General features: G+C 44.1%; 1 protein-coding gene across 4 annotated transcripts in view; it reads right to left on the minus strand.

Moving 5' to 3' along the window:
• Positions 1–7,722: 7,722 nt before the first annotated feature.
• Positions 7,723–13,952, minus strand: part of si:dkey-246g23.2 (solute carrier family 66 member 2) — a 73,576-nt gene continuing 67,346 nt past the window's right edge. For all 4 annotated transcript variants that reach the window (XM_021569669.3, XM_090205793.1, XM_021569676.3 and 1 more), the window contains one exon: positions 7,723–8,513. In XM_021569669.3, the coding sequence (XP_021425344.1) occupies positions 8,339–8,513 (175 nt within the window). In that variant the 3' untranslated portion in view covers positions 7,723–8,338. The remainder of the gene's footprint in view (positions 8,514–13,952) is intronic.

Genomic DNA, 13,952 nt, shown 5'->3' on the forward strand with positions numbered 1-13,952 from the left:
AACTACTAAGGAAACAATGTAAGGAGAAAACAAAATGTCCGTCTGATGACCATAAAGCTGTTCCCTAACAAATCATAGGTGGCTCCGTCTTCTCGGATGGCTCTTAATAAAACTAAACAGCATGGAACTGATGACGACGCCAGTGTGACCACAGAGACTAACTGAGCTGGAAAGCCTCCATTCTAGTCTCTCTAAATGACCAGACTCAGAACACCATCACGATTTACTCCAAAACATTCCCTCCACTGACCATTGGAAGTTCTTAAAATGTGGCTACAGTACTCGTTAGCAAAGCTTAAAGGAACAATCCATGACTAACAGTATGTTTTAATGGATCCTTTGTTATCATTGTACTGTCATTTAGGTAGCTGTGATCCCAAGTATTAAATGTTCAATATAGTTCCTTTCCCTCAGTCACAGGCCAGCAGTTCTGCTTTGTGAGGAGAAAGCTGCTCTCCAGAAATAGCTGTTTGACAGTGATGAATGTGGGCCATGCTTCCTGTAGATGTACTGTACTGTATACATTCTGAGCATTGTATTTGTACCTCGGCTGAATCTGGTAATGAATGGTGTGGCTGTTGAACAAGTTGAGGAGACTTAAACCGTCATGGTCAAAACATATAGATTCAATGGTTATAAAGATGGGGAGAGGTCTGTCCGTAATAAAGAGATGCTCCGCTTTTATGACACCGCACTCTATAAAGCAAGTCAAGCAGGCTCTTGATCATTGTCCAGTTGTGTGGTCGAGTGCTGCATGAAAATACATAGTTAAGCTGCAGCTGGCCCAGAACAGAGCGGCACGACATCTTGCTCTTCATTGTAATCAGAGGGCTAATATAAATACGATGCATGCCAGTCTCTCTTGGCTGAGAGTTGTGGAGAGACAGACTGCATCACTTGTTTTTATAAGAAACAATTCAAAAATGTTTGCATAGTCAACTTACACACATCTCTGACACACACACTTACCCCACCAGATATGCCACCAAGGGTATTTTCACAGTCCCCAAACATAGAAAGCGTACAGTATTATATAGAGCCATTATCTCAAATATAACTCCCATCTCAAATTGCTGAAATGAACAGCAAACCTGGTTTCAAAAAACAGATAAAGCAACACCTCACTGCACAACGCCTCTCCCCTATATGACTTAGACAGTTTGTGTGTATGTATTGATATGTAGCCTACGTGAGTCATTTTTAAATGCAAGTAGTTCTGTCCTTGAGTTGTTCTTGTCTTGTGAAGGTAGGGAACAACACTCCACTACGCTGATCCTCAACACAGGGGCCCCACAAGAGTGCAGCGCCCCTTCCTGTACTCCCTGTTCACCCATGACTGCATGGCCACACATGCCTCCAACTCAATCATCAAGTTTGCATACGACACAACAGTAGTAGGCTTGATTACCTACAATGACGAGACAGTCTACAGGGAGGTGAGGGCCCTGGCGGAGTGGTGCCAGGTAAATAACCTCTCCCTCAATGTCAACAAAACAAAGGAGCTGGTCGAGGACTTCAGGAGACAGCAGAGGGAGTACGCCCCCATCCACATTGACGGGACCACAGTGGAGAAGGTGAAAAGTTCCTTGGCGTATACATCACTGGCAATCTGATGGTCCACCCACAGAGAGTGTGATAAAGACAGCACAACCCACTCCAAAAGGCTTTCGGAGCCATCATCGACTCAGTGGGTTTTGTCCAACATGTCTCTGGACCCACTCACTGTCACAGTCATACGCTGGACCTAGTTTTGTCCCATGGAATAAATGTTGTGGATCTTAATGTTTTTCCTCATAATCCTGGACTATCGGACCACCATTTTATTACGTTTGCAATTGCAACAAATAATCTGCTCAGACCCCAACCAAGGATCATCAAAAGTCGTGCTATAAATTCACAGACAACACAAAGATTCCTTGATGTCCTTCCAGACTCCTTCTGCCTACCCAAGGACGCCAGAGGACAAAAATCAGTTAACCACCTAACTGAGGAACTCAACTTAACCTTGCGCAATACCCTAGATGCAGTTGCACCCCTAAAAACTAAAAACATTTCTCATAAGAAACTAGCTCCCTGGTACACAGAAAATACCCGAGCTCTGAAGCAAGCTTCCAGAAAATTGGAACGGAAATGGCGCCACACCAAACTGGAAGTCTTCCGACTAGCTTGGAAAGACAGTACTGTGCAGTACCGAAGAGCCCTTACTGCTGCTCGATCATCCTATTTTTCTAACTTAATTGAGGAAAATAAGAACAATCCGAAATTCCTTTTTGATACTGTCGCAAAGCTAACTAAAAAGCAGCATTCCCCAAGAGAGGATGACTTTCACTTTAGCAGTGATAAATTCATGAACTTCTTTGAGGAAAAGATTATGATTATTAGAAAGCAAATTACGGACTCTTCCTTAAATCTGCGTATTCCTTCAAAGCTCAGTTGTCCTGAGTCTGCACAACTCTGCCAGGACCTAGGATCAAGAGAGACACTCAAGTGTTTTAGTACTATATCTCTTGACACAATGATGAAAATAATCATGGCCTCTAAACCTTCAAGCTGCATACTGGACCCTATTCCAACTAAACTCCTGAAAGAGCTGCTTCCTGTGCTTGGCCCTACTATGTTGAACATAATAAACGGCTCTCTATCCACCGGATGTGTACCAAACTCACTAAAAGTGGCAGTAATAAAGCCTCTCTTGAAAAAGCCAAACCTTGACCCAGAAAATATAAAAAACTATCGGCCTATATCGAATCTTCCATTCCTCTCAAAAATTTTAGAAAAGGCTGTTGCGCAACAACTCACTGCCTTCCTGAAGACAAACAATGTATACGAAATGCTTCAGTCTGGTTTTAGACCCCATCATAGCACTGAGACGGCACTTGTGAAGGTGGTAAATGACATTTTAATGGCATCGGACCGAGGCTCTGCATCTGTCCTCGTGCTCCTAGACCTTAGTGCTGCTTTTGATACCATCGATCACCACATTCTTTTGGAGAGATTGGAAACCCAAATTGGTCTACACGGACAAGTTCTGGCCTGGTTTAGATCTTATCTGTCGGAAAGATATCAGTTTGTCTCTGTGAATGGTCTGTCCTCTGACAAATCAACTGTAAATTTCGGTGTTCCTCAAGGTTCCGTTTTAGGACCACTATTGTTTTCACTATATATTTTACCTCTTGGGGATGTTATTCGAAAACATAATGTTAACTTTCACTGCTATGCAGATGACACACAGCTGTACATTTCAATTAAACATGGTGAAGCCCCAAAATTGCCCTTGCTAGAAGAATGTGTTTCAGACATAAGGAAGTGGATGGCTGCAAACTTTCTACTTTTAAACTCGGACAAAACAGAGATGCTTGTTCTAGGTCCCAAGAAACAAAGAGATCTTCTGTTGAATCTGACAATTAATCTTAATGGTTGTACAGTCGTCTCAAATAAAACTGTGAAGGACCTCGGCGTTACTCTGGACCCTGATCTCTCTTTTGAAGAACATATCAAGACCATTTCAAGGACAGCTTTTTTCCATCTACGTAACATTGCAAAAATCAGGAACTTTCTGTCCAAAAATGATGCAGAAAAATTAATCCATGCTTTTGTCACTTCCAGGTTAGACTACTGCAATGCTCTACTTTCCGGCTACCCGGATAAAGCACTAAATAAACTTCAGTTAGTGCTAAATACGGCTGCTAGAATCCTGACTAGAACCAAAAAATTTGATCATATTACTCCAGTGCTAGCCTCTCTACACTGGCTTCCTGTCAAATCAAGGGCTGATTTCAAGGTTTTACTGCTAACCTACAAAGCATTACATGGGCTTGCTCCTATCTATCTCTCTGATTTGGTCCTGCCGTACATACCTACACGTACGCTACGGTCACAAGACGCAGGCCTCCTAATTGTCCCTAGAATTTTTAAGCAAACAGCTGGAGGCAGGGCTTTCTCCTATAGAGCTCCATTTTTATGGAACGGTCTGCCTACCCATGTCAGAGACGCAAACTCGGTCTCAACCTTTAAGTCTCTACTGAAGACTCATCTCTTCAGTGGGTCATATGATTGAGTGTAGTCTGGCCCAGGAGTGGGAGGGTGAACGGAAAGGCTCTGGAGCAACGAACCACCCTTGCTGTCTCTGCCTGGCCGGTTCCCCTCTTTCCACTGGGATTCTCTGCCTCTAACCCTATTACAGGGGCTGAGTCACTGGCTTTACTGGGGCTCTCTCATGCCGTCCCTGGAGGCGGTGCGTCACCTGAGTGGGTTGAGTCACTGATGTGGTCATCCTGTCTGGGTTGGCCCCCCCCCCCCCCCCCCCCCCCCCCCCCCCCACTTAAGTTGTGCCGTGGCGGAGGTCTTTGTGGGCTATACTCAGCCTTGTCTCAGGATGGTAAGTTGGTGGTTGAAGATATCCCTCTAGTGGTGTGGGGGCTGTGCTTTGGCAAAGTGGGTGGGGTTATATCCTTCCTGTTTGGCCCTGTCCGGGGGTGTCCTCGGAGTGGGCCACAGTGTCTCCTGACCCCTCCTGTCTCAGCCTCCAGTATTTATGCTGCAGTAGTTTATGTGTCGGGGGGCTAGGGTCAGTTTGTTATATCTGGAGTACTTCTCCTGTCCTATTCGGTGTCCTGTGTGAATCTAAGTGTGCGTTCTCTAATTCTCTCCTTCTCTCTTTCTCTCTCTCGGAGGACCTGAGCCCTAGGACCATGCCCCAGGACTACCTGACATGATGACTCCTTGCTGTCCCCAGTCCACCTGGCTGTGCTGCTGCTCCAGTTTCAACTGTTCTGCCTTATTATTATTCGACCATGCTGATCATTTATGAACATTTGAACATCTTGGCCATGTTCTGTTATAATCTCCACCCGGCACAGCCAGAAGAGGACTGGCCATCCCACATATGCTCTCTCTAATTCTCTCTTTCTTTCTCTCTCTCGGAGGACCTGAGCCCTAGGACCATGCCCCAGGAATACCTGACATGATGACTCCTTGCTGTCCCCAGTCCACCTGACTGTGCTGCTGCTCCAGTTTCAACTATTCTGCCTTATTATTATTCGACCATGCTGGTCATTTATGAACATTTGAACATCTTGACCATGTTTTGTTATAATCTCCACCCGGCACAGCCAGAAGAGGACTGGCCACCCCACATAGCCTGGTTCCTCTCTAGGTTTCTTCCTAGGTTTTGGCCTTTCTAGGGAGTTTTTCCTAGCCACCGTGCTTCTTCACCTGCATTGCTTGCTGTTTGGGGTTTTAGGCTGGGTTTCTGTACAGCACTTTGAGATATCAGCTGATGTACGAAGGGCTATATAAAATAAATTTGATTGATTGACAACAGCACCTCTTCAACCTTAACAGAGCCTCTTTGGCCCCTAAGACCCTCACAAACTTTTACAGATGCACCATTGAGAGCATCTTGTCGGGCTGTATCACCACCTGGAATGGCAACTGCACCGCCCACAACCGCAGGGCTCTCTAGAGGGTGGTACCGTCTGCACAACGCATCACCGGGGGCACACTGTCTGCCCTCCAGGACACATACAGCCCCCGATGTCACAGGAAGGCCAAAAAGGACATCAACCACCCGAGCCACGGCCTGTTCACCTGCTATCATCCAGAAGGCTAGGTCAGTACAGGTGCGTCAAAGCTGGGACCGAGAGACTGGAAAACACCTATCTCAAGGCCATCGGACTCTTAAATAGCCATCACTAGCTGGCCTCCACCCAGTAACCTGCCCTGAACTTAGTCATTGTCACTAGCCGGCTACCACCCGGTTACTCAACCCTGCACCTTAGAGGCTGCTGCCCTATGTACAGTGGGGCAAAAAAGTATTTAGTCAACCACCAATTGTGCAAGTTCTCCCACTTAAAAAGATGAGAGAGGCCTATAATTTTCATCATAGGTACACTTCAACTATGACAGACAAAATGAGAAAAAAAATCCAGAAAATCACATTGTAGGATTTTTATTTGCAAATTATGGTGGAAAATAAGTATTTGGTCACCTACAAACAAGCAAGATTTCTGGCTCTCACAGACCTGTAACTTCTTCTTTCAGAGGCTTCTCTGTCCTCCACTCGTTACCTGTATTAATGGCACCTGTTTCAACTTGTTATCAGTATAAAAGACACCTGTCCACAACCTCAAACAGTCACACTCCAAACTCCACTATGGCCAAGACCAAAGAGCTGTCAAAGGACACCAGAAACAAAATTGTAGACCTGAACCAGGCTGGGAAGACTGGAATACTGCAATAGGTAAGCAGCTTGGTTTGAAGAAATCAACTGTGGGAGCAATTATTAGGAAATGGAAGACCACTGATAATCTCCCTCGATCTGGGGCTCCCACGCAAGATCTCACCCGGTGGGGTCAAACTGATCACAAGAACGGTGAGCAAAGATCCCAGAACCACACGGGGGGACCTAGTGAATGACCTGCAGAGAGCTGGGACTAAAGTAACAAACGCCTACCATCAGTAACACACTACGCCGCCAGGGACTCAAATCCTGCAGTGCCAGACGTGCCCCCCTGCTTAAGCCAGTACATGTCCAGGCCCGTCTGAAGTTTGCTAGAGAGCATTTGGATGATCCAGAAGAAGATTGGGAGAATGTCATATGATCAGATGAAACCAAAATATAACTTTTTGGTAAAAACTCAACTCGTCGTGTTTGGAGGACAAAGAATGCTGAGTTGCATCCAAAGAACACCATACCTACTGTGAAGCATGGGGGTGGAAACATCATGCTTTGGGGCTGTTTTTCTGCAAAGGGACCAGGACGACTGATCCGTGTAAAGGAAAGAATGAATGGGGCCATGTATCATGAGATTTTGAGTGAAAACCTCCTTCCATCAGCAAGGGCATTGAAGATGAAACGTGGCTGGGTCTTTCAGCATGCCAATGATCCCAAACACACCGCCCAGGCAACGAAGGAGTGGCTTCGTAAGAAGCATTTCAAGGTCCTGGAGTGGCCTAGCCAGTCTCCAGATCTCAACCCCATAGGAAATCTTTGGAGGGAGTTGAAAGTCCGTGTTGCCCAGCAACAGCCCCAAAACATCACTGCTCTAGAGGAGATCTGCATGGAGGAATGGGCCAAAATACCAGCAACAGTGTGTGAAAACCTTGTGAAGACTTCCAGAAAACGTTTGACCTCTGTCATTGCCAACAAAGGGTATATAACAAAGTATTGAGATAAACTTTTGTTATTGACCAAATACTTATTTTCCACCAAAATTTACAAATAAATTCATAAAAAATCCTACAATGTGATTTTCTGGATTTTTTTTTCTCATTTCTCATATGATGACAATTACAGGCCTCTCTCATCTTTTTAAGTGGGAGAACTTGCACAATTGGTGGCTGACTAAATACTTTTTTGCCCCACTGTAAATAGACATGGAATCACTGGTCACTTTAATAATGTTTACATACTGTATTTTAGTCAATGCCACTTCGACATTGCTCAACATAATATTTATATATTTCTTAATTCCATTATTTTACCTTTAGATGTGTGTATTGTTGTGAATTGTTAGATATTACTGCAATGTTGGAACACAAGCATTTCGCTACACCCGCAATAACATCTGCTAAATATGTGTATGTGACCAATAAAATTTGATTTGATGTTCTGTATTATGTCATGTTTCATATTCTGTGAGGACCCCAGGAAGAGTAGCTGCTGCTTTAGTAACAGCTAATGGGGATTCTAATAAAATACCAAATACCAATACCTTGCCATTTTGATTTATTTAACCTTTATTTAACTAAGCAGGTCGGTGAAGAACATTCTTATTTACAATGACAGCCTACTTGTAAAGCCCCACCGGCCAAACCCTCCCCTAACGATGCTGGGCCAATTGTGCTCCGCCCTATGGGACTCTCGATCACGGCCGGTTACAGCCTGGGATCGAACCCGGATCTGTAGTGACGCCTCTAGCATTGCGATGTTGTGCGCTGCGCCCCTGTGGCACTGGAGAATGCCGATGGCTAAAATCAATTCATGCTGAAACGCACACACACTGACACACATATGCATATGTCTATATTTCATCTTAAAAACACACTGAGGTACACAGTGAAGGAGGCATCAGTCAGAGTAGCCTGTCGTGTCGTTCAAGCTGCCTGTGGAACTGGTAGAGATTGACTGATGGACACACTCTGCCCTTCAGTAACTAGCAATGCAAATGACCTATGAAGACACAAATGACTGGTATCAAATAGTAAAACATACACAATACCTCTGGCATTCTCCATCTAATATCTTTAAAAAAAAATACATGTTAAGGCACACACGTTTAGGTATAAGTCTTTGATTAAGAGCATTGATGTATTGGAGGATGATAAGGTTCTGGGTTCATCCCAGTTTGACCCTGATGTCCTGGCCGTAAAAGAGCACCTGCAGCAGGATGGCAATGTCTATGAGGATCTGGACTGCCCCACACACCCAGAACTGGGACGGGCTGTGGTTCATCACAAAGTACGTTGTCTTGAAAATGTCTCCAGCAGTCCACAGCAGCACCATCTTCACACTGATACAAGAGAGACAATGAGAAAGAGTAAATATGTAGCAAGCTATGACAAAGAACAATAATTATCCACCATTTTATAAATGTTTAAGGTCATTTTCCCTGTAAATAGCCATGTTATTTTCTACTTGTTATTCACTGTGTATTTATTTCTTGCGTCACTATTTATATTTGTATCTTATCATTAACTCTGCATTGTAGGAAATGGACCCATAAGTAAGCATTTCACTGTTAGTCTACACCTGTTGTCTACAAAGCATGTGACAAATAAAACGTAATTTAGATTTAGATTTGATCCACATTTGGGAAAACAACATCTGTGGTCCACACGTAAAGATAGGCACATCAATAAACTGATGCCAGGACTCAACAGTATCATTGTTTCCTAAATGCAATCTGAAATCAGTACACAACAGAACGTCTGAGGAGTAAAAGAGAACAGCAGATAAACAATCAAGGAACAGAGTCAAGTGGCCAGCAAAACAATGATTGATCAGGCAGAGCGCTGCCTGGACATCAGCAGTGCAGGCTAATAACCTCAAGAGGAGCACAGCAGCTATCTCCACAGCAAAACTTATTCAAAGAACATTTTGAGTGAGAATGATTACCATTGAACTGAAGACAGACTGCTGAAAAGCAATTAAAGGCTTTATTGTAGAGTGATTCTATAGATTTGTTTACTGTGAGTTTTGCCTGAGTCCATGTTGTCATGCAGATGAGATATTTGCTCAATTATCATTGTGTGTAAAAAAAATATAAGTGCAGTATCAAAGGGTAAACCGTTTCTTATTAACTTAAAACAGCTGAGACTTGCTTTCACTGTTCTGCTGATTTGTATTGCATGTTTATCAAACTTAAGTTGAGAGTTGATTCAAAGATACTGTATTTAACATCAGAAACCTGCTTGATTCACTCTCCTTTGATCAAAATGCTGTGATGCTACCATTGTCTGTTGTCTGGAGGAAAAACAAATCACTGAGGTCTTATTTATATTCAATGTCAAGCATGTGTTATCACCTATTCTACAATTGAGTACATGAGTAAATGCTTAGAGGTTTGTATGGGTTGAAATAAAGGTGAGGGCATGTGTATGTGGACACATCTATAGCATATGATGTGTTTGTATACAGACCAGGAAGAATACCTTCACTGTACACGAATGTGTAGGTCAGCAAAGGTCAGTCTGCACTGTAGAGGCTGTAAGGCTGTGAGGAAAAACTCATATGTTGATGCATTAGTGGACAAAGGATGACTATACATAAACAATTCAAGTCACATACAGACAAATCTGTGAATAGGCTACAGTACAAAACAGTTATGCTGGCTATGCTCACAGATGGGGACTCTCCGAATTGCCATTCCACAGGGAAATCCAGTCTTTCTGATGGGCTAAAAGTTTTCAGAATATGTCCTCTACCGCACAAGATGAGCTCTCCTTTCCAGCAGAAACCCTCCCACTAATCCCCCCCACTTACATGTTAGATTTTTTTACATTCCCCCTCTCTTTTCTCTCCCGCCGTCATATTTGCTAATTTCTTTGCTCTAGAGACGGCAAACATCATTAACAAGGATGAATCATTAACGAGGTAATTAACAGGGGCGGGTCATCTGTACAAGAGCAGCACATCACAATGGAGACATTTATATGTCACTTGTTAAGTCCTATTCAATCAGTGTAGCTGAAGGGGAGGAGACGGGTTAAAGAACGATTTTTGACAATTGAGACATGGATTGTGTGTGTGTGCCATTCAGAGGATGAATGGGCAAGACATAAGATGTAATGCCTTTGAAAGAGATATGGTAGCAGGTGCCAGGCTCACCGGTGTGTGTGTGTCAGGAACTGCAACAGTCTCTCGTGTGTATCAAGAATGATCGACCACCCAAAGGACATCCAGCCAACTTGACAACTGTGGGAAGCATTGTAGTCAACATGGGCCAGCATCCCTGTGGAACACTCAAGACACCTTGTAGAGTCCATGCCACAACACATTGAGGCTGTTCTGAGGGCAAAAGGGTGTGCAACTCAATATTAATAAGGTGTTCATAATGTTTTGTACACTCGGTGTATGTAAATATGCTGTCCACAGACTACAGCTCAGCATTCAACCACATAGTTCCCACCAAGCTCATCACCAAGCTGGTGACCTTGAGCCTTAACACCTCCCTCTGTAAAAATATCCTGGACTTCCTGACAGGACGGCCCCAGGTGGTGAGGATAGACAACAACACCTCCGCCACGCTGACCCTCAACACAGGGGCCCATCAAGGGTGTGAGCTTAGTCATCTCCTGTACTCACTGTTCACCTACGCATGACTCCAACATCAAGTTTGCTGACGGCACAACTGTGGTAGGCCTGATCACTGATGGCGATGAGACAGCCTACAGGGAGGTCAGAGACTTAGTGTTAGTGTGGTGCCATGACAACCTCTCCCTCAACGTCAGTAAGACCAACGAGCAGAATGTGACTACAGGAGAGAGGAGAGAGCACCCCCCAATCCATAGGTTGTCTGGAGGTTAGAGCAATGGGCCAGTAACCGAAAGGTTGCTAGTTCAAATACCAGATCAGGCAAGGTGAGAAAAAATGATCTGTTGCTGTGCCCTTGAGCAAAGCACTTAACTCTAATTGCTCCAGGGGCGCTGTACAATGGCGACCCTGGCTGTGACCCCACTGTGACCCCATCTCAAAAAACATTGCCCGGGTCATACCATCACTCTCCCAGCCAAATGCAGAGAAACTCATTCACACCTTCGATTTCTCTTCGATCAACTACAGCAATGCACTGTTTGGGGGCCTCCAAGCCAATCACTACCAAAGCTCTCAATATTAGGAAAGTGTTCCTAATGTTTGGTATACTCGGTGTACAGGATCGATTTCAAAATTCTCGTGCATTTAAAGCCTTGAATGGATTGAGCCCCACCTATGTCTACAACCTCATCTCAATAGCGAGCCACCTGACACTCTCCTCTACAGCCACTGCCTCAAGTCCCCAAAACACATCTCCAAACTATGGGGGACCGAGCCTTCTGCTCCCTTGCCCCTCACCTATGGAATGCTTTCCCTAATAATCTGAGAGCCGCTCCATCAATCAAATTTCAATCAATCAATCAAATGTATTTATAAAGCCCTTTTTACATCAGCCGATGTTACAGGGTGCTATACAGAAACCCAGCCTAAATCCCCAAACAGCAAGCAACAGAAGCACGGTGGCTAGGAAACACTCTCTATAAAGGCAGGAACCTAGGAAGAAACCTAGAGAGGAACCAGGCTCTGAGGGGTGGCCTGTCCTCTTTTGGCTGTGACGGTGTGGAGATTATAACAGTACATGGCCAAGATGTTCAAACATTCATAGATGACCAGCAGGGTCATATAATAATAATAATCACAGTGGATGTAGAGGGTGCAACAGGTCAGCACCCCAGGAGTAAATGTCAGTTGGCTTTTCATAGCCGATCATTCAGAGTTAGAGACTGCAGGTGTGGTAGAGAGAGAGAGAGCTTCGAAAACAGTAGGTCTGGGACAGGTAGCACATACAGTGGACAGGTCAGGGTCCCATAGCCGCAGGCAGAACAGTTGAAACTGGAGCAGCAGCACGACCAGGTGGACTGGGGATCACTCAGAACTTTTAAAACGGGCCTGTCACGCTATCCAGATTCTCAAACCGTCATACCGTTTATGTACCATACCAGGGTATACGGTATTACTGAATGTGCACACAAGGGGCACTATTTTTGACGCACAAAACAATTAAGGCAACAGGGATCTTGATCCAGGAGGGGGTTGAATGTCTCTGCTGTAACCAAGAAGCTTGATCTTAACATCTAGACAAAAGTATAGCTGGGGCCCTGAAATGGACATAATTTATCTGACACATCTTAGATTACTTATAGTTAGAAGCAATGGCGTAGCACATACCCCCACAGCACCTGCTTCTCAAATTAAATGTATTATTATACTGTATAATTTTTTTATTTATTTTACCTTTATTTAACTAGGCAAGTCAGTTAAGAACAAATTCTTATTTTAAATGACAGCCTAGTAACAGTGGGTTAACTGCCGGTTCAGGGGCAGAATGACAGATTTGTACCTTGTCAGCTCGGGGATTTGAACTTGCAACCTTCCAGTTACTAGTCCAACGCTCTAATCACTAGGCTACCCTGCCGCCCCAAGCTAACATAGCTGCTGTCACAAACTCCAAACACTACACAGTTGTTACTGCCTAGTTGGAAAAACAATTTCTGTATTTACAGCATTCATATAAATAGATTATTATCAGGTTTTTGCTTTGGTGGACCTTTTTTAAAAGTGTACATTTGTAAATAAAACTCATGAATTAAACTATTTATATCAAATTGTTCTTCTTGTAGCCCTATTTAACATTGTTAAATAGTTAACTGTGAGATTGAACATAAGGCATCCAGATAAATGCTGATTTTTGCTCGGGTCTCGGGACTGATAGGGTTATGATGGTCCACACACCCACACAGTCGTGAAGAGAGCACAACAGCACCTCTTAGGAGGCTGAAAAGATTTGACATGATCCTCAAAATTTTCTACGGCTGCTACAGTACATCGAGAGCATCTTGACTGACTGCATCACTGCTTGGTATGGCAAATGCAGCGCACTCAACCGCAAAGCGCTACAGAGGGTGGTGTGGACAGCCCAGTACTTCACTGGGTCCAAGCTCCCTGCCATCCAGGACCTCTACATCAGGCGGTGTCCGAAGAAGGCCCGAAAATTGCCAGACTCCAGCCACCCAAGCCAAAGACTGTTTACTCCGCCACCATCCGGCAAATGGTACCGGAGCATCAGCTCTCGGACTACACAGGCTCAGAGACATATTCTACCCCCAAGCCATAAGACTGCTAAATAGTTATCAATGGTTACCTGGACTATCTGCTCTGACCCCATCTTTCACCAACTCTATGCACACTCAGAAGATACACACATACAGTGGGGCAAAAAAGTATTTAGTCAGCCACCAATTGTGCAAGTTCTCCCACTTAAAAAGATGAGAGGCCTGTAATTTTCATCATAGGTACACTTCAACTATGACAGACAAAATTAGAAAAAAAATTCAGAAAATCACATTGTATGATTTTTAATGAATTTATTTGCATATTATGGTGGAAAATAAGTATTTGGTCAATAACAAAAGTTTATCTCAATACTTTGTTATATACCCTTTGTTGGCAATGACAGAGGTCAAACGTTTTCTGGAAGTCTTCACAAGGTTTTCACACACTGTTGCTGGTATTTTGGCCCATTCCTCCATGCAGATCTCCTCTAGAGCAGTGATGTTTTGGGGCTGTTGCTGGGCAACACGGACTTTCAACTCCCTCCAAAGATTTTCTATGGGGTTGAGATCTGGAGACTGGCTAGGCCACTCCAGGACCTTGAAATGCTTCTTACGAAGCCACTCCATTGTTGCCCGGGCGGTGT

Source organism: Oncorhynchus mykiss, chromosome 2, assembly GCF_057628025.1.
Source record: "Oncorhynchus mykiss isolate SJ-2025 chromosome 2, ASM5762802v1, whole genome shotgun sequence".
Taxonomy (NCBI): domain Eukaryota; kingdom Metazoa; phylum Chordata; class Actinopteri; order Salmoniformes; family Salmonidae; genus Oncorhynchus; species Oncorhynchus mykiss.